Source organism: Antedon bifida, chromosome 6 (genome assembly GCF_963402885.1).
Source record: "Antedon bifida chromosome 6, ecAntBifi1.1, whole genome shotgun sequence".
Lineage (NCBI taxonomy): Eukaryota > Metazoa > Echinodermata > Crinoidea > Comatulida > Antedonidae > Antedon > Antedon bifida.
The window spans coordinates 14,029,433-14,050,416 of NC_136231.1; the positions used below are offsets into that span (position 1 = coordinate 14,029,433).

At 32.3% G+C, this 20,984-nt stretch overlaps 1 protein-coding gene across 2 annotated transcripts; it reads right to left on the minus strand.

Annotated features, from left to right (window-relative positions):
- Positions 1-3,988: 3,988 nt before the first annotated feature.
- Positions 3,989-20,944, minus strand: LOC144845473 (NADH-cytochrome b5 reductase-like). 2 transcript variants are annotated; one of them, XM_078702847.1, is made up of 8 exons: positions 20,807-20,944; positions 10,594-10,792; positions 9,783-9,987; positions 9,534-9,685; positions 8,912-8,999; positions 6,733-6,837; positions 4,880-5,083; positions 3,989-4,340 (listed from the first exon to the last, which is right to left on the minus strand). In XM_078702847.1, exons 3-8 carry the CDS (start codon positions 9,975-9,977, stop codon positions 4,140-4,142), a joined length of 945 nt encoding a protein of 314 aa, XP_078558973.1. In that variant the 5' UTR covers positions 9,978-9,987; positions 10,594-10,792; positions 20,807-20,944; the 3' UTR covers positions 3,989-4,139. The 2 variants fall into 2 exon arrangements, with proteins under 2 accessions (XP_078558973.1, XP_078558974.1); XM_078702848.1 differs by having other exon boundaries at positions 4,166-4,340; positions 4,885-5,083.
- Between the last annotated feature and the right edge of the window lie 40 nt (positions 20,945-20,984).

Consider the following 20,984-nt stretch of genomic DNA (forward strand, 5'->3'; position numbering starts at 1 on the left):
GAAAAGGTTTGTCCAAAAAATATGGCTCAAAATGTTCAGAAACTACACATTTATATTTAGTCTAATGGTATGTTTTTGCAAAAAATGGCCGATTATAACATTATTGACCTTTGAACTTTACACTACATAAAATCGCATAACTTTTTAAATATTGTACATATGAAATTATTTTTGGTATCAAATTGTTCAGAACATACATGTTTCTATAGAGTCCAATGACACATTATTTGTCCAATAATGGCCTATTGTATGGTTATTAACATTTGAACTATATTTGAAAAGGATTTAAACTCAGAATCTTCTTCATGTAGCCCAGGCATTCATTAGAACATGTGATTTGGCACTATATTGTTTAGAATATGGTGGTAATTTAAAGTGCATTTAAACAGTTGTTTTAATTTGGTTACTGAAAATATTCACTTTTTTTTAAAATATTAGACTATGTATACATACAGTATAGGTTTGGATTATTACTAAATTTGAAAAATATGTCTCACACGTTATTTAGGAGAAAGTTGGTGTTGACACTATTAACAGAGCCAATAAAGTTTTTTGATGATATACAGTATTGTACATATTTTGGAGTGGAGTTGTGGCTTGGTGGGTATGATGCTTGGCTACCACTCCAAGGGTCCTGGGTTCAAGTCCCGTCACATGTCAGGATTTTTTCTAAGGACAAAATTACAACTCCACTCCCAAAGACTTGTAATAAGAATTTGTTTATGTAGAGCATCTTGTGCATATGTTTGTCTTGTGAACCTCTGAGGGTCCCTAATGATCAGCAATTGCTGGATGGATCACCCTCTTTAAATATGGTAACAGTTTTTTTCAAGTTAGTAATTTATTTTTCGATCAAATTAAATTGGTATTAAATGACATATTCAACAAACAAATTTCTAAAGATGTGTTTTGTTTATTCTTTATAAAAATTTTTTCTTTTTATAGGGAAATCCGGCAACTTTCGCTAATAGATAATAGTTTAGCAATCATTGCAACGTAATGTAGAAAACCAAACTTGACACTATACAACGATCATCTTCCTCAGAGCCATAGTACATTGTGAAAATAATTCGAAGAGATTCATTTGCCCACTGCAACCAGCAAATAGCGTAAACCGCCACTATTACAACACACGCCCTAACACAAGTTTTATCAATTTATAGTTACCTTCTCAGTTCAATCTACCGGCCATTCGTTTATCACGTGAATGTATTTATAATATTGAAAAGTAAAGTATTAAAATCCCAATCATTATTACAACAACGGGGTATAATAACAATAATTGTATATACAATGAAATAGGATCAACATTTTAATTTAGTGGCAGAAAAAAAGATTTAGTATGAAATTAAGGGTGTTGTCTGGGCAACTATGACAACACCCTTGGGCCCGCCCCTGTAAATGATTCTTTTTATTGATATTGTAGTTAATAATTTAAGAAAAAATGATTTATTATCAATTATTTTTGCTTAACAATGAGTAGTAAAACGTTTGTGTAACGTAAATATTCTGACATGAAAAAAGTCCTAAAAGACTACTGTCTGTATATATCTCTTGCCAGTCCGAATTTCCAAATACTGTTTGTTTTCAGCCGTACCAATTTGTTTTCAGCCGTCAGTAAACATAAGCTTCCGCGTTTTCTAATGCGTCCGTCCTCTTGAAAATAAACTGGCTAACGACGCGCGCGGGGTGGTTGTGGATGGGGAGGGGAAATTAAATAGTGTAAAAACGGTGATCAAAAGACGTGCCAAATTGATAAAAAGAAACTTACATAATTAAGGAAGACATAGAATAAATGTTAGAAATCTGCCGATTGATAGCCGAGTTGTTGCTGCTATCTGAGACCCGGGATTCTGGTGACCCAAGTTGCAATCCGTTTAAAACGACTTCCTTAGGCCTAAACGGCTAACTGATGTCAGTGTGTGGTGTTTGATCAAGATTTACCAGATTTAAACTAAATAATGTATTGATTATACCACCAATTAAGCCTCGCAATTATTTGAATAAACGCCCTCCCCAAAAAACATCATTTGGAATAAACCTCCACCCTCTATAATAAACGCCCTGCAGCCCACCACATATATTTATACACACAATATTGTATGATAACACAAGCTCAATTCTATTTGTAGTAGAATTCATTGACTGCTATATCTACAATTTACCAAGCATTTTGATAACATTATACTGTATTTATCACTTGATTATTAATGACGGTGTGTTGTACAACAAACAAACGCCTCCCTCCCCCTAAAAAACGAACAATAAACATGGTACTGTACTTTAAACTGTTATATTCCTCACCTTTTTTAGTCTAAAAAACAAATTGGACAAACAGATTAGGTTTATTTTACGAAAAGCAAGCATTTCAATAAGTGTATGGTAACCGAGGCTTTTTACCCGAGTACGGTATTTAAATTTGTAAATTAATAAATTAGGCCTAATAAGAATTTATGGTGGAAATAATAGATGTTTCAGAATAAGGTTCTGGCTTCATTTTGATAATGTTCGATTAAAATGCTTTCTTTTTGTTCAAACATTTATTACAAATACCGAAATAAGTAGTGATTTTGTCGCACATGTGGTGTTAGGCCTCATGGTTTAGCGCGCCGTTTCTGTACGCGTGCGAATTTCTACAGTATTCATCATATGACTTCTTTTGTCCAATCGTAGCTTTATAAACTGTTTGCCATGGCACGTACGGCACTAGTAACATATCAACAGAACACATTCACATTTTTAATATCGGTTATTCACAGCTAATCTTGAAATTTGCTTTCGTTTATCTACGTATTTCTTCTTTTCTTCACTTAAAAAGAGAGTATACAAACAATTTAATATCTAAATTAATTTGGAATATTTCAACAAAAGAACAATAATAACACAGATCACAATATGATATTTCTTTCTTTATTATGAAATACCTGCGATCTGCTGTTTTAGGCTGACGATATGCCTCGCCGATCTTGGTTTCGCAAACTTCAAATGCGCAATCTTACTTTTTGGCCATTGATATCAATGCTTAGTACGTTCGAGTTCGAAACCGCGACAGGTGTAATTATTGAGTATCACCGCTAAAGCTAAAAATCAAAACTAGACCACAGTGTAATTACAAAACTAGCAAAAAAGATACGAAACCTCACACAAAATAAATTGCAAAATATAAAGAACCTTGAAATAAAAAAAATGTAATGAAAAAAAAATACACACACACAAATAAAACGAATCCAAATGGGTGCCGTGTTTCCGCTAAATATAAAATATCAACGAAAAATACACCCAAAATGTAAAAGTTTGTGTTGATTTCAGATTCCGTAAGCATTATTATTATTCCAATCCAATTCATATTTATCATTAAAATGTATTAATCTGCCGACTGATAACAAATCTCCCATACAGAAAAATTGCAAAAATAAAATGTAAATGAATAAACTTAACAATTCGTGTTTCCGCAGCAATGTGTTTCTCATTCGATTTTTGTCCACTTTTTTATTTCATCTCTAATGTATCAAATAATTAATACACAACAAAAAACACACAAAATAATAGTTTGGCATTTTATATTTTCGTTAGTGTTTGCGCGCACATCTAATTCACACAGCACAATTTTTCTTTAGCGTCTTTTATTATCCAGTCAAAAGTAAAGTCTAGAGTTCCATATCCACTGTACTATTGCTTTAATTTTTTAGCCTACATATATTTTAAAGTGAAGGGATAGTGTATAACAAATCAATGGCCGTAAATACAGTAATTCCGAATTTTATTAGTGATACAATTTTTCAAAGTACGTTTATCAGAGTGCGCTTTTATTATACTTGCCCATGCAAAGTATATAATCACATATTATGGCAAAAAAAGACCATGCGGAGCAGGAGTTACTGTTAGTGTATCATAAATCATGTCATCATGTTCCAAACGCGCGCGCGTGTGTGTGTTCATGTGACTTTTTCAGGCCAATCATAGCTTTATAAACTGTTTGCCATGGTAGTATGGTACCTAGTGTATTTAATTTTATTTAACAATAAACTATATTTCAAATGGAAAGTGAAAAAGTATAATATTACAACAGTGTAAATATGTTTTTCTTTTTTGTAAAAAGTTTATCAATATATAAAAAATATATTATAGTATTTTTATAATCAGAATTTGAAATAGTTGCCATCTTTAACACCAAGTTGTTTTATATATTTTATCATGTCTTTATCAAATGACTTAGTTCCACAAATCAGAAAGTGTGCTTTTGTTGGTGTTACAATCAATTCCTTTTCCAGTAGAGATTTAGTAAGCCGTGTATACTTAAGCTTCTCATTATACTTGCCAGTTACTTCTTCTTTTCTTTCCTAAAAAATAAATTATAGTCATGTTACATAAAATAAATTATTTTATTTGGTATAACATACAATATAAAAGAATTCTTGGTTTAAGTTTAATTAAAATTTATAACAGAACAGTACTTCTAATTGGTCTCCCAAAAGCAGACGTCCTGAAAATGGGAAACTCTAAAAAAAAACAGTCATGTTCTTCCATTCAAGGTTAAGTCAAAACACCATTAGATTTAAAAAGTTCTCCTATCTAAATATTTATTTTTACTATTAGGAATTGAATGCATTGCAAGTGAATATGAAAATAACACATTTATGAATGGTCCTTCTCCTAAAACAAAAAAATGGCTAGAAAAAGAGTATCTGGGTTGGAAGAGTTAAGCTTTGTCTACATTATCAAATTTTATGTGAAAAAAAATGTGATGTGCTCATATATGAACATTATGATGTCACAGTCATATAACTACCACATTTGGGCACATCACACTTTTTTGTAAAACCAGTTTGATAGTGTAGACAGAGCTTTACATATTTAGTGTATTGCAAAAAACGCATACCTTACTTAGTACATACAAGATGTTAATGTTCCAATATGAAGATAGCTCATCTAGCAATGGCTTCATAAGTAAATCTTGATAATTTCTACAAGCATAGATAAGCTGGATGACTGTGTCATCTTCATCGTTGCTAACTACATGTTGCATAACCTGCAGCATTGGGGCTAGTCCAGTACCAGCAGCGAGTAGTACTAAGTGCGAATACTTAAAAGAAACAGTAAAAATCTGTAATGAATGTGCAATCAAAACATTGTGCAACACACAGCTGATGGCTGGCCACTATCTTTTCAAATGGTCTAGACTGTCATCTAGCCTTTGACATTGATCAAATATGGAATCAGTGGATTTATTAAATATGGAATCAGTGGATTTATTAAATATGGAATCAGTGGATTGATTAAATATGGAATCAGTGGATTGATTAAATATGGAATCAGTGGATTGATTAAATATGGAATCAGTGGATTGATTAAATATGGAATCAGTGGATTGATCAAATATGGAATCAGTGGATTTATTAAATATGGAATCAGTGGATTGATTAAATATGGAATCAGTGGATTGATTAAATATGGAATCAGTGGATTGATTAAATATGGAATCAGTGGATTGATTAAATATGGAATCAGTGGATTGATTAAATATGGAATCAGTGGATTGATTAAATGAAGTTTACTTTAGAACAATAGGTGTATTATAAATATTCTCCCCATTTAACTCATATAACATTCATTATTTGTAAACTACTGAATTTATTTAGGAGGAACAAATTGAGAATTTTTGTTTGTATAATGCACCAAAATATATAAAATAGTTTCATTTCATTCATTTATAGTACAAAAACATGACAAAACAAAGAACATATAGGTCTAATATATTATACTTAATCGATCCTAATTTTGGTAAAAGTGAATAACTATTATGCGATATTAAAATGGCATAATCAACAAAAACAATTTTTCAAAAATTGTTTTTTTCAGGGGACACTATATCTTTAAGAATTGTGGCAATTGTATGTATGTGCATACAAGGGTATTTAAATTATTTACAATTATAAATCAGCTATAAAACTGTAAAATAAGGTCAAATTGAAGTCAAATACTTCAACACCTTCATAAATAACACTATATCAATTATATAGTAATATATTATTCAAATAAATAGGTCAAAACCTACTGTTTAATGAGCAATGAAAAACAATTAAAACATTCCATTGATAGCTTAGGTATTAGTAATGTTTCAATTTGCAATATCATTCAAGTTGACTAACATAAGTCATAGAAACATTTTGTGTGATGTTAATATAGAATATGAAGTACAAATGTTGGGTTTGATGTAAACAGTAAGGTAAAACAACATTTACACTAATACATTTCCATTTTATCTTATTAAGTTGTATAAAACTTGTGATATTGATTGATAAAATGGCACCTCTCACTAGTCTAGTTGACTCGGAAATGACACTCCCATGTATCGTACGCAGTAATCAGCAAAACGTAATAATTTTTGCGTATGTTAGAGATTCATGTTCATGGGAACCTTCACACAGAGTCGACAGTGTTTTGTTTTGATTTTTGTTCAATGCATAGTCACTATTTTATTTTTTTTAAATTGCTGAAGAGACATGACTGTTAAATTTAGCCTGTATAGCCTCATCTGGTACAGGAGTATGAATAAAAATATCAGCTGAAACAACGAGAGCAATAAATTGAAGGGTTGCCCACTGTTATTATCCAATGGCTGAAGTGGGGTACTGTACACATCCCCACATAGGTTCAAGGCAAAGTCTTGGTGGTGTACACAGGGGCATGCTATATTATAAATACTTTAGTTTCTGATACAATATTTTTTACCTGGTTATGAGAATATTTGAAGTTTCCATAGGGACCACGCCATTCCATTACTTGTCCTACCTCCCACTGTTTTATGTACTGTGACATTGGACCATCTGCATAAATCTATTCAAAATAGTAATTGAAAATAAAAAGGCCTTCAATGTATAAGTAACAGTAATTCATAAGTCACAAATTAAAGAAAGTGATAAAATAATGAAAAGTTAAGACCTGTATATATTTACCGTTTTCACTAAAAATATATCATATATAGGTATACTGCTATGCATTTTAACTTAGCTTTAACAAAAGAATAGTGTTTTCAGTTATATTAGAATTCATTTATGGTCAAACACAGTAAAATATGTACATGGTTTTAAAATTATTTTTGTTTGTTCAAAGTAAAAAATTCACATAAAAATATAAAAATGAGTTAAAAAGGTTAAAATTTGGTAAAATACAGAAAAAACACATCACTAGATTTGAACCGCCGATTATCCGCCGCTCAAACGCCACGTGCACGTCATCATGACGTCATCAAAATGAAACACGTAGATAGCAATTTGGAAAGTGAATTATCTGAGCAACAACATTGTTGAAGAAATTTGTATACCGGTACATAGAATATGGATGCGCACTCTTTTAAATGTCATGAACTATGACGCAAAATATGAAAATACGACTTTTATAATTCAACTGGCCATATGATGATGTCACAACATCCGATGCGCAAAATTTGTACATGAATTCGTATCTACAATTCAACATCTTCCAGAAAACGTTTTAATCATGAGTATTATGACTTTTCATTTTGAGGAGATATAACATATTGAAATTTACTGGAATGATGAAAATAAGTGACCCAAGTTATTCACGCTTTTGAACATGATGACGTCATCAAAATTTAAAAAGTGGTAAATCATTGGAAAGATAATTGATTGACCTAGACAATATAATATGGATAAGTGGAGATGCGCTCTATTAAATGTGATGAGCTATAATGAAAGAGATAAAAATCCTATATTTTATATTCCAGTGGCCATACGATGACTTCACAATGTCCGGTTAGCCATATTAATGCATGATCCGATATCTACAACTCATCAACCTCCAGAATATGTAATAAAAATAAACTGTTTAAAAAAGGCATAATTTTGACGAATTTTGAACTTTTTCATCAAAAACGTGTGCGAATTGTCCAATTCGACGTGCTCGTATGACGTGATTTTAAGTCGAAATTGTTTAAAAGTTAGTAAAATAACTAGAAAAGGTTGGAAAAAACATAATTGACACGGAAAAAAGATATTTTTAGCGCTACATGCGCACCATGCATGTCATAATTTGCGCACACATTGAAATTGTTACATGCTTAAAATGACAAGAAAGTTGATTGGAAAATTATTTTTCGCATTATAAACTTTAAACGTGCGTGTGCATAAAATTTTGTGTGCAACATGCCATTTTTACTCCACAGAAAATAATAATATAATAATAATAATATTTATTCGGTAAAAGTTCTTAAAAGTAGGTTTTACATTTCATCTTGCCAGGAGCAAGTAATAGTCATGAGCCCAAACAGAAAACTGCTCTTACTCCATCATTATATTTACAACACAAAAACAAAACTAAGTAGTACAAATTAATTAAAAACATTAATTAAAAGAATAAGTTGCAATGAATAAACAATATAAACAATTTAATATTTTGAGATCAAATGTTTGGTGAGTCTGAAATTGTAGAACATTGTTTAATTTCATTGGGAAGTTGCTCCCATAATCTATGAAAAATAATAAACAATGAATTTAAAAATGTATTGGTCTTAGCCTTCCAATGTATTAAAGGCCCTTCACACCTCTCACTTTATCTCACAAACTCGTTAAAGGATGAGGGACAGAGGTCATGCATTATTTTAAAACCTAATGTAAGTCTATACACTTTAAATATATCTTCAATACTTAAAATATTTAGGGTCTTTAACCTATATAAATACGAAGTGTACCAAATTTTGGTTACACATTTTGAAAAGGTCAAAAGGTTAAAATCCATGCCAGTAGAGGGTGACATACATGTACAGTATATAACATTAGTGCTAATTTTAGAAACTAATTTTCTCATAATGTAAACTCAAAAGGTGTATTCCACTGGGTTGTTTTGAGCAGAAAATGAATAGTTGAAAATGCCTAAAGGGTCATTTGCTTACCTTTATAAAAACATCAAAGTAGCCTTTTGAATGTAAAGAGCTGACAGGGGTGTACTGCCTGGTAATGCTCCGCCCTTCATATGTGCCTCTGGAAAATATAATATACAATTAAAATCTTAATCAAAGCACTCGAAAAGTGAGTGAAGTACTAAACTATATTCGGGGAGAGAATGCTCCATGTTAAAGGAATACAGAGGGTGTGCTACTAAATAAACAAATAAGTCAGATTTTAATATAAGCTTTTGTGACATAACAAATATAATCAATTTTCCTGAAAATTAATAGGCATGTTCTGTAAGTATATACACCCCTATAACAACCAAACATTCAGGACGATAACTTAAAAATTGTGGATGTTATCATGCTAACAAACAAAGCAAGTACTATACTAAGCAAAATGCTATTTTGCCAAGTAATAAGTATTTAAATAAAATACTATATACAGTAATAGCTTAGACAGATTCGGGAGGCCAATCCTACTTTATTTAAGCCCACTAACCTCAATTTCAAAATCCTGGATCCGCCACTGAATATTCCTCTTTGCTTTGCTATATTGGCACTATTATACGCATTGCTATTATCATACACATTGCCATTACTATACACAATATGCCTACTTTACCTTAAGACAACATGTTGTCCTACAGACAGATGTAAGCTTCCACCATTTGGTATCTTAAATCTGTAAAGATTTGTATCACCAGATACAGCTGTGATTTTGATGAGTTCAAAGGTAGTGAATGAAGAGGGGGTTAGAACAGGTGAATTATTTATCTAAAAAAAAAAAGAAAAAAATGTCTCTGAGATGCTCTTTGATAACTAATACATAAAATATAAATATTAACAATTACTTATTTTATCTAATACTTACTGCGACAACACTATGTCTGCCTTGATGATTTTCATAACAGTGCCGTTTCCAGTTTTGTAAGTCTTCGTCGTAAAGATCGAAAACACACGGTGTGCAGCCTGTTCCGCAACAATAACTCTGTAAGGGTTCAGTGGGCTTATCAACTTGGCATTCTTCGCATACAGAGCTTTCATCAGGGTATAGTGATGAGTCCATTGAAGATTATCTAAAACAGTAACAAAATATAAAAAAAATCATTAATAAAATTAATATGTGTAAGGAGGGAGTTTTGACGACGGTATTGAAAATTCATATAATCATTGGTGGATAATTTTAAAATTGGGGGCGGGCACAGGAACTTAAGATTTGTAAAATTAAATACCTAACATATTGTATCTTTTGTATTGTATTGACCAGGGCCAGTCAGATATAAAATTGTGCGCAGTGTGTCAGACTACTGAGATTGTGTGTTCCATTCCAAGACACTTATGGATACCTGGTAAAGTCAAGACACAACTTTGCACTGATTACTAAATGCATTATGCGAGTATGTTTACATACGTGTTAGATTAAAAAGGGGTTATAATATGTACATCTCTTAGAGGTTTCACAACATCAGGCGCTTTACAAATCCAGGATATTATTATATATGGACCTATAAATTAGATAAATAATAATTTATATTATAGGTCCATGATTATATTATAAAACTATTAAATTTCAATACACATTGGGTAACCAGGCTGTACATTTTGAAAAAAAACAAACATACAGTACATCATTATTACCCATTGTAATTAAAATTATTGCGATAATACTTATTATATCTTACCAATAAAGAGTTAGTACAATATTTATAAAAGACTGGGAAGCATATTATTTCTTATCATTATTAGTCTGTTGAACTGGAACAAGTCTTGGTTTTGTATTTTCATATGACATGTCAAGTTGTAAACATGTCCACCATGACATGCCTTCCTTCACTGCAAATTTGGTTGAATTTCCATCGTTTGTTTGCTTTCTTTTTTGTGCTGCAAAAAAAAAGTATAGGCCTATAAATAAATACTATGAAACATTTTAATTTTGCTTTAGATTTATTTTTTATGTTTTAATAGCATTTTAAAATAATAAATAAGGCCCTACCTAGACCTTATTTTAACAATTAAAATTTCTAAAGACCTGCTAGGTATAGGCTAGGCCTAGAGGTAAGCAGAACCGAGGACATATGGTGAACAGACGATCGGGGCCAAGGGCGATCGAGGTTACGGACGATCGGGCCCATTTTTTATGTGCCCGATCGTCTTATACATGGCCAGATCGTCTTAGGCGTTGGGCCCGAACGACCACAAAGTTGGGCCCGATAGTCTTAACATTGGGCCCAATAGCAAAGTGCATCGTTTGTAAATCCGTTCCATTATAGTTTATAATTTTTAATTAGGTGATCATTTAGAATAAAATGATCACCTATTGTTATTGTATCAAATCTTTATTAGTTATCCGCAACGAAGTTGCAGGATAACTCCTTGTGATTGTACGAAATCATCATCTTTTTTTTCTTTATCTTCTTTCTTTCTGTAATTTTTGTGTCACGCGTATCTGTAAAACTTGCAAACATAACATTTCGTAACTTTCCCAACATATCTTCATTCATATGAAGTTGTGCAGCGAACCTTTTCAGGATGTTTACAATTGCGCAACGTGACTTACGCGCGATTTAACGATTTTCTCGTATTTAACATAGGTCAAAAACCAAATAACATTTTAAATTGAAACTTTGCAAAAGTTTAATTTATATCATGCGCTAACTTTCTGTTGAAAAAAAATTGCGTGTTTTACAAAAAGTTACGCGTGCACGCTTATTTAAAGTTTCAAAATGCGCAAAATTAATTTCTAATCAACTTTCTACGCGTTTCATGTCGTTTTAAGCATGTCAAAAATTCCCACGCGTGCGCAAATTTGTACGTGTGCGGTGCGCACGTAGCATTAAAAACATATTTTTTTCGCGTGATTTATGTTTTTCCAGCCTTTTCTAGTAATTTTACCAACTTTTAAACACTTTCGACTTAAAGTTACGTCATACGAGCACGTCAAATTGGACAATTTGCGCGCGTTTTTGATGAAAAAGTTCAAAAATTCGTCAAAATTATGCCTTTTTTTAAACAGTCGTAATTTCTAAACTGCACGGTCAACTTTTTGTGGATGACATATTATGGAAGTTGATGAGTTGTAGATATCAGATCATGTATTAATATGGCTAACCGGACATTGTGACGTCATCGTATGGCCACGCGAATATAAAATTTATGATTTTTGTATCTTTCGTCATAGCTCATCACATTTAATAGAGCGCATCTCCACTTATCCGTTTTCCATTTTCACCCCGATTTTGATATTGTCTAGGTCAATCAACTATCTTTCGCATGATTTAAAAATATTTTAATTTTTATGACGTCATCATGCCTAAAAATTAAAATTACGTCTGGCATTAATTTCATCTTTATAGTAAATTTTAATCTGTTATAGCTCGTAAGAATAAAATGTGATAATCACGATTAAAACGTTTTCTGGAAGCTATTGGATTGTAGATACGAAATCATGTGAACATTTTGCCAATCGGATGTTGTGACGTCATCATATGGCCAGTTAAATAAAAAATGTCGTATTTTCATCTTTTGCGTCATAATTCATTACATTTAAATGAGCGCGCATCAATATTTCACGTATTCAAATTTCTTCTACACGTTAATATGTTGTTGCTGAGATAATTTCCTTCTGAAATTGCTACCTTCGCGTTTCATTTTAAAACCGTCAACATGTTAAAAATTGCAATAAATGGCAGGTCCCATAATTTCACTTATTCTACACTTATGTAATATGTATACATATTATACTATATATACTATACGACACAAAATTGACAGAAATCAGCACTAACAACATATCATATTCTTCAGTTCAGGTCATAATGCCATAATCTTTTTCTGTGTGCAATATTCCAACGTATGACGTGCACGTAGCGTTTGTCGTGCGGATAACTAACTCGTCAAAGTGACGAGTTACATGTCTAGTTAGTTATCCGCATTCAGCGGATAACTCCTTGTAACTGTCCTGTTTCATCATCTTTTTGGTTTTCCGCAACGAAGTTGCAGGAAAACCTCTTGTGATTGTACGAAATCAACATCTTTTTCTTGATCTTCTTTCTTTCTGTATGATTTTTGTGGAACGCTTTTCTCTAAAACTTGCAAACATAACATTTTGTAACTTTCTCAACATATCGTCATGCACATGAAGATGTACTGCGAAGCTTTTCATGACGTTTACAATTGCGCAACGTGACTTACGCGTGATTTAACGATTTCCTTCTATTTAACATAGGTCGAAAACTAAATAACATTTTATATTGAAACTTTCCAAAAGTTTAATTTATATCATGCGCTAACTTTCTGTGGAAAAAAAATTGCGTGTTTTACACAAAGTTACGCGCGCACGCGCATTTAAAATTTCAAAATGCGCAAAATTAATTTATAATCAATTTTCTACGCGTTTCATGTCGTTTTAAGCATGTCAAAAATTCCCACGCGTGCGCACATTTTTACGTGTGCGGTGCGCACGTAGCATTGAAAACGTATTTTTTTCGCGTGATTTATGTTTTTCCAGCCTTTTCTAGTAATTTTACCAAATTTTAAACAATTTCGACTTAAAGATACGTCATACGAGCACGTCGAATTGGACAATTTGCGCGCGTTTTTTATGAAAAGGTTAAAAAATTCGTTTAAAATATGCATTTTTTTAAACAATCGTAATTTCTAAACTAGACGGTCAACTTTTTGTGGATGGCATATTCTGGAAGTAGATGAGTTGTAGATATCGTATCAGGTATTAATATGGCTAACCGGACATTGTGACGTCATCGTATGGCCACGCGAATATAAAATTTAGGATTTTTGTATCTTTCGTCATAGCTCACCAGATTGAATAGAGCGCATCTCCACTTATCCGTTTTCCATTTTCACCCAAATTTTGATATTGTCTAGGTCAATCAACTGTCTTTCGCATGAATTATAAATATTTTATTTTTTTTGACGTCATCATTCCTAAAAATTTAAATTACGTGTGGCATTAATTTCATCTTTACAGTAAATTTTAATCTGTTATAGCTCGTAAGAATAAAATTTGATAATCACGATTAAAACGTTTTCTGGAAGCTATTGGATTTTAGATACGAAATCATGTGAAAATTTTGCCAATCGGATGTTGTGACGTCATCATATGGCCAGTTAAATGAAAAAAGTCGTATTTTCATCTTTTGCGTCATAATTCATTGCATTTAAAAGAGCGCGCATCAATATTTCACGTATTCAAATTTCTTTTGCACGTTAATATGTTGTTGCTGAGATAATATCCTTCCGAAATTGCTATCTTTGTATTTCATTTTGATGCCGTCGCCATGTTAAAAATTGCAATAAATAGCGGGTCCCGTAATTTCACCTATTCTACACTGTATGTGATATGGATACAGATTATACTGTGTATACTATATATGAATCAAACTAATAGAATTCAGCAATAAAAACATATCATATTCTTCAGTTCAGGTCATAATGCCAACGTGGACACTTCCTTTTGTCCTCAACCTATCCCCTTAATGTTCGGTACGGTAAGGTACGTCGTTACACGTTCATGTTGCACCACTTGCGCGGCGGAAAACCAAACTCGTCAAAGTGACGAGTTACATGTCTAGTTTTCTTCATCTTTCTTTCTGTCATTTTTGTGCAGAGCGTATCTCTAAAACATGTAAAGTTAAAATTTCATAACTTTGTCAACATATGAGCATTCACGTGAAGTTGTGCTTTTCTATTTTTGAATGACGTCAGAGTTGCGCAACATGACTTACGCGCGTTTTTATGATTTTCGCGTATTTAACATAGATTGAAAACCATATAACAATTTAAATTGAAACTTAGCAAAAGTTTAATTTATGTCTTGCGCTAACTTTTTGTGCAAAAAAAATGTCATGTTTTACAAGAAGTTACGCGCGCACGCGCGTTTAAAATTTTAAAATGCGAAAAAAAAATTTCTAATCAACTTTCTACGCGTTTCATGTCATTTTGAACATGTCAAAAATTCCCATGAGCGCGCAATTTTTTACGCGCGCGGTGCGCACGTAGCGTTAAAAACATAATTTTTTCGAATGATTTATGTTTTTCCAGCCTTTTCTAGTAATGTTACCCACTTTTAAACAATTTCGACTTAAAGTTACGTCATACGAGCACGTCGAATTGGACAATTTTCGCACGTTTTTGATGAAAAAGTTCAAAAATTCGTCAAAATTATGCCTTTTTTTAAACAGTCATAATTTCTAAAATGCACGGTCAACTTTTTGTGGATGACATATTCTGGAAGTTGATGAGTTGTAGATATCAGATCATGTATTAATATGGCTAACCGGACATTGTGACGTCATCGTATGGCCACGCGAATATAAAATTTATGATTTTTGTATCTTTCGTCATAGCTCATCACATTTAATAGAGCGCATCTCCACTTATCCGTTTTCCATTTTCACCCCGATTTTGATATTGTCTAGGTCAATCAACTATCTTTCGCATGAGTTAAAAATATTTTAATTTTTATGACGTCATCATGCCTAAAAATTTAAATTACGTCTGGCATTAATTTCATCTTTACAGTAAATTTTAATCTGTTATAGCTCGTAAGAATAAAATGTGATAATCACGATTAAAACGTTTTCTGGAAGCTATTGGATTTTAGATACGAAATCATGTGAACATTTTGCCAATCGGATGTTGTGACGTCATCATATGGCCAGTTAAATAAAAAATGTCGTATTTTCATTTTTTGCGTCATAATTCATTACATTTAAATGAGCGCGCATCAATATTTCACGTTTTCAAATTTCTTCTACACGTTAATATGTTGTTGCTGAGATAATTTCCTTCTGAAATTGCTACCTTCGCGTTTTATTTTAAAACCGTCAACATGTTAAAAATTGTAATAAATGGCAGGTCCCATAATTTCACTTATTCTACACTTATGTAATATGTATACATATTATACTATATATACTATATGACACAAAATTGACAGAATTCAGCACTAACAACATATCATATTCTTCAGTTCAGGTCATAATGCCATAATCTTTTTCCGTGTGCAATATTCCAACGTATGACGTGCACGTAGCGTTTGTCATGCGGATAACTAACTCGTCAAAGTGACGAGTTACATGTCTAGTTAGTTATCCGCATTCAGCGGATAACTCCTTGTAACTGTCCTGTTTCATCTTCTTTTTTTTCTGTATTCTTCTTTCTTTCTGTCATTTTTGTGCAGAGCGTATCTCTAAAACATGTAAACATAACATTTCATAACTTTGTCAACATATGGGCATTCACGTGAAGTTGTGCCCCTCTTATTGTGAATGACGTCAGAGTTACGCAATGTGACTTACGCGCGTTTTTACGTTTTTCGCGTATTTAACATAGATCGAAAACCATATAACAATTTTAAATGAAACTTAGCAAAAGTTTAATTTATATCATGCGCTAATTTTCTGTGTAAAAAAAATGACATGTTTCACACAAAGTTACGCGCGCACGCGCGTTTAAAATTTCAAAATGCGAAAAATTAATTTCTAATCAACTTTCTACGCGTTTCATGTCATTTTAAGCATGTCAAAAATTCCCAGGCGCGCGCATTTTTTTTACGCACGTGTGCGCACGTAGCGCAAAAAACTTTTTTTTTCGCGTGATTTATGTTTTTCCAGCTTTTTCTAGTAATTTTACAAACTTTTAAACTATTTCGACTTAAAATCACGTCATACGGGCACGTAGAATTGGATAATTTTCGCGAGTTTTTGATGAAAAAGTTTAAAAATTCGTCAAAATTTGTCAAAATTATGCCTTTTTTTAAACAGTCGTAATTTCTAAACTGGACGGTCAACTTTTTGTGGATGACATATTCTTGAAGTTGATGAGTTATAGATATCGGATCATGTATTAATATGGCTAACCGGACATTGTGACGTCATCGTATGGCCACGCGAATATAAAATTTAGGATTTTTGTATCTTTCGTCATAGCTCATCACATTTAATAGAGCGCATCTCTACTTATCCGTTTTCCATTTTCACCCCGATTTTGATAGTGTCTAGGTCAATCAACTATCTTTCGCATGAGTTAAAAATATTTTAATTTTTATTACGTCATCATGTCTAAAAACGTAAATAACGTGGGTCACTTATTTTCATCTTTACAGTAAATTTCAATCTGTTATAGCTCGTCAGAATAAAAAGTGATAATCATGATTAAAACGTTTCCTGGAAGCTATTGGATTGTAGATACGAATTCATGTGAACTTTTTTCCAATACGACGTTGTGACGTCATTACATGGCCAGTTTAATAAAAAAAGTCGTATTTTCATATTTTGCGTCATAGTTCATCACATTTAAAAGAGCGCGCATCTATATTTTACGTATCCAAATTTCTTTTTCACGTTAACATGTTGCTGCTGAGATAATGTCCTTCCGAAATTGCTGTCTTAGTTTTTCATTTTGATACCGTCGCCATGTTAAAAATAGGAATAACCGGGGGTCCCGTAATTTCACCTATTCTACACTGTATGTTATAATGTATACAGATTATACTGTTTATACTGTATATACTATATGACACAAAATTGACAGAATTCAGCACTAACAACATATCATATTCTTCAGATCAGGTCATAATGCCATAATCTTTTTCTGTGTGCAAAAGTCTAACGTATGACGTGCACGTGGCGTTTGTCGTGCGGATAACTAACTCGTCAAAGTGACGAGTTACATGTCTAGTTGTTATTATTGTTTCTGGGCACTATTTTGTGTAACAAATATCTAAAAAAGTTTAATGTCAATGATTACCAAAATTTCACAATGTCTTTCAAATACTTTAACTTAGTCCTAATAAGCTTTTCAGCGTGATCACTCATCCGTGACGTCATTTATACGCCATTTTGTGAAATCACATTATCAATCATATCTCCATAATTCATTATCACATATTAATGAAATTTATTACACGTAAACTTCAGGTCAAGGGTAAAAATATTAGCAAGTAAAAACGCACGCGCACGTAGGGTCATGCGCGTAAAATCGCGCGTTCAAAATTTAAAAAGCTCAAAATTAAGTTTTAATCAATTTAGAGCATGAATTAGGCCATTTGCGTGTTTCAAAAAATTACTGCGCAAAAATGCGTTTTTGAGCGCGCGATTCTTAAAAAGCGTAAAAATACGATTTTTTTGTAGAAATCGCATTCTACTCACCATCCTTAGTACATTCACCGAATTTGAGTTCGTTCCGACTTAAAATAACGCTATACGAGCATGTTAAAAATGACAAAATGCGCACATTAATTTCACAAAAGTTCTGAAAATGGTGAAAAATATGTCTTTTTTTAAATGAAAATAACTCTTCAGAATGGACGATGACCCCTAAATTTTTTAACTTATTCGGGAAGCCATTGAGTTGTAGATATAAATGTATATACACATTAGACGTACAAAATGGTATTACGTCATCACATGGCCACTTGAATTAAAAAATTAGGTTTTTTTCTCTTTTGTCATAGATTATCACATTCAACTGAGCGCATCTCGGTTATTTTGCGCCCGATTTTCGCTCAATTTTTTGTATATGATTGCTCATTTAATTATCTTTCTCATGAGTTGTCAACATTTTTATTTCGATGACGTCATCACGCGTAAAAATTTGAATAACCTAGGTCGTGTAATTTTAGCTACACCATACATTTGAATATCTAATAGCTCTTCAGAATTAAAGGTGACCTTGAAGATTATAACTTATTATGAAAGCTGTTGAACTGTAGATATGAATTCATATAAAAATTAAGCCTATCGGATGTTGTGATGTTATCATATGGCCAGTTGAAGTTAAAACGTAGTTTTTATATTTCTTTAGTCGAAGTTATACAAATTTCAATGAGCGCGCATTGCGCTTCTACGTATCAAATTCTCTTCCAATCCTTATATTTATTTGCTCAATTGATTATCTTTCGAAATTGTCATCTTCGAGTTTATTTTGATAATTCCATCATACCAACAAATTTGAACATGATGTGGGTCCAGTCATTTCACCTATGCTACACTGTATATAGATATACAGTATATACTGTACATAATAGGTACAACTCAGCACTATAAGTGTATATGCATCATGTCATAGGATGGCGTACATCAGCTTTTTACGATCGTATGTTAACGTACGTGCATGTTTAAAAAATGTTAATTTCATTAAAATGATAAAAATGATCACCTATAATTCGTCAAAGTGACGAATTAAATTCTAGTTTAATTAATTATAATTCTCGGCAAGTGAAGTATTGTGTTCGTTACAGTAACTAAATTATCGCACATGGGACCCACTCTGACCAGGGAGGTAGCAATGTCGTATTCGGTTGGGACTTTTACCTATGGGTATAGATTTTCCGCTGATTTACCTTTCCGTTATTATTTAACGGCCAGTATTTTGAGCGTTGAGATGGTTTTTAATGAAAAAGCTGGCTTTGTAATGTTTTCTATTCGAATGATTTTCTGTTGAGTACAATCCAGTTTCAATTAGAAATTGACAAACTGACTGTGCCTCCTGTGTAGAAGCAGTCGTCGTGGGTTTGATTGGTGTGCTTTTTTTTTTATTGGACACCAAACCATTATTGTTCCTTTGCTGAAAACACTTGTAACATGCAATAAGGTAAATACACGGTTGCTTTTTTTTCTTTACTATTACTTGACTAGATTTAATGACTTTTCTAAATAAGGAAAACTTTAAAACATTAACCACCATATTAATACTTTCTTGCCTGTGCTAAAAATGATCAAGATAACAAATTGCTTTACAATAAAATTTAAATAACGTTTAAGCCTACAGTACAGAGACATAATCTTGAAATAACTTATTATTCTCAACAGAATGGGCCGGAAAACTCAAACCCTATGCTCACATTTAAAATGAGTATTGTTTTATCCACTTATATTATTTAAAATATGGCGGATAAGTATCATTTTATGAATCCATTAAAATAAAGAAAAAGTGGTTTTATAATAGAGGTCATAGTGAAGAATATATTATTGAGACTGGACCGGTTCATCCGTTTTAAGAAAACAATCGGCTGTCAATATGTAATTTTTGTTGCATCCTAAGGAAACTTATTTTTTTTAAGGTTCCGATCGACGACTGGCCATCTTTGTCGGAAGCGAGGTCTTCACCTAGTATGAAAAAAAACTAAATGCATGTTTTTTTTTTATAAAAGGGAAATCCCAGCAAAAACATGTAGCACAAAATCTACGAGAAATTCGACCCTATAGCCCTCATGCAGGCTTTTTTGCATAAAACAGGGAGTTCTTTAATTCAAACAATCTTACATACCAATAAAATGTACATATTAGGGTTTTTATTGAATCTAAATTGAAATAGGCCTAATATTTACTTGATCAATAATTATAATCGGGGAAGATGGTGATAAGGATAAGTATAAAAATGATACGTTGTTGGTTGATACTTTATCTGTGCTTAATTGAATTGTAATACTATACTATACTTAACAGTAGAATGAATTTTTTTTTTAATTAAATGTTCTCTTACGTAAATAAAAGACACAAATGTACGTTTTCTCTATACATACATTTAAATGAATGTTAACAAATAAATATGTCTAATTAAACGATGTTTACAATCAATGGTCATTTTTATTTGGACACATTTCTCAGAGACCTGTAAAATTTAAAAAAAAAACAATTTAAATATAAAAATATTCACACGGCAAAAACATACCTTTGCGCCATCAAATCGGTAAGTATGTAAGCCAATGGGTACGAGTTGACCAGCACCCCTATAGGCTAGGCTCTAGTAGGCCTACCTAGCTAACTTTCAAATAATGTAGGCCTAGGCCTAGGCTAGCCTAACCTAGTTTAGGCCTACTTGTAGGTCTCCAATTAGGCCAGATAAACGATTACATTATTCTTATTGTATTACCTGTTCTAGTTGTATCCATTAGATTTACCACATCAGCAGAATAATTAAACAATCTTGGACATTTACTAGCTAGGCCTAGGCCTATATACTATCTAGGGCTAGGATAGGAAAAGAAACAACAAACCCCGCAACATTGAAAAGGAAGAGACCTAGCCTTAGTTTTAGGGAAATTTTAATC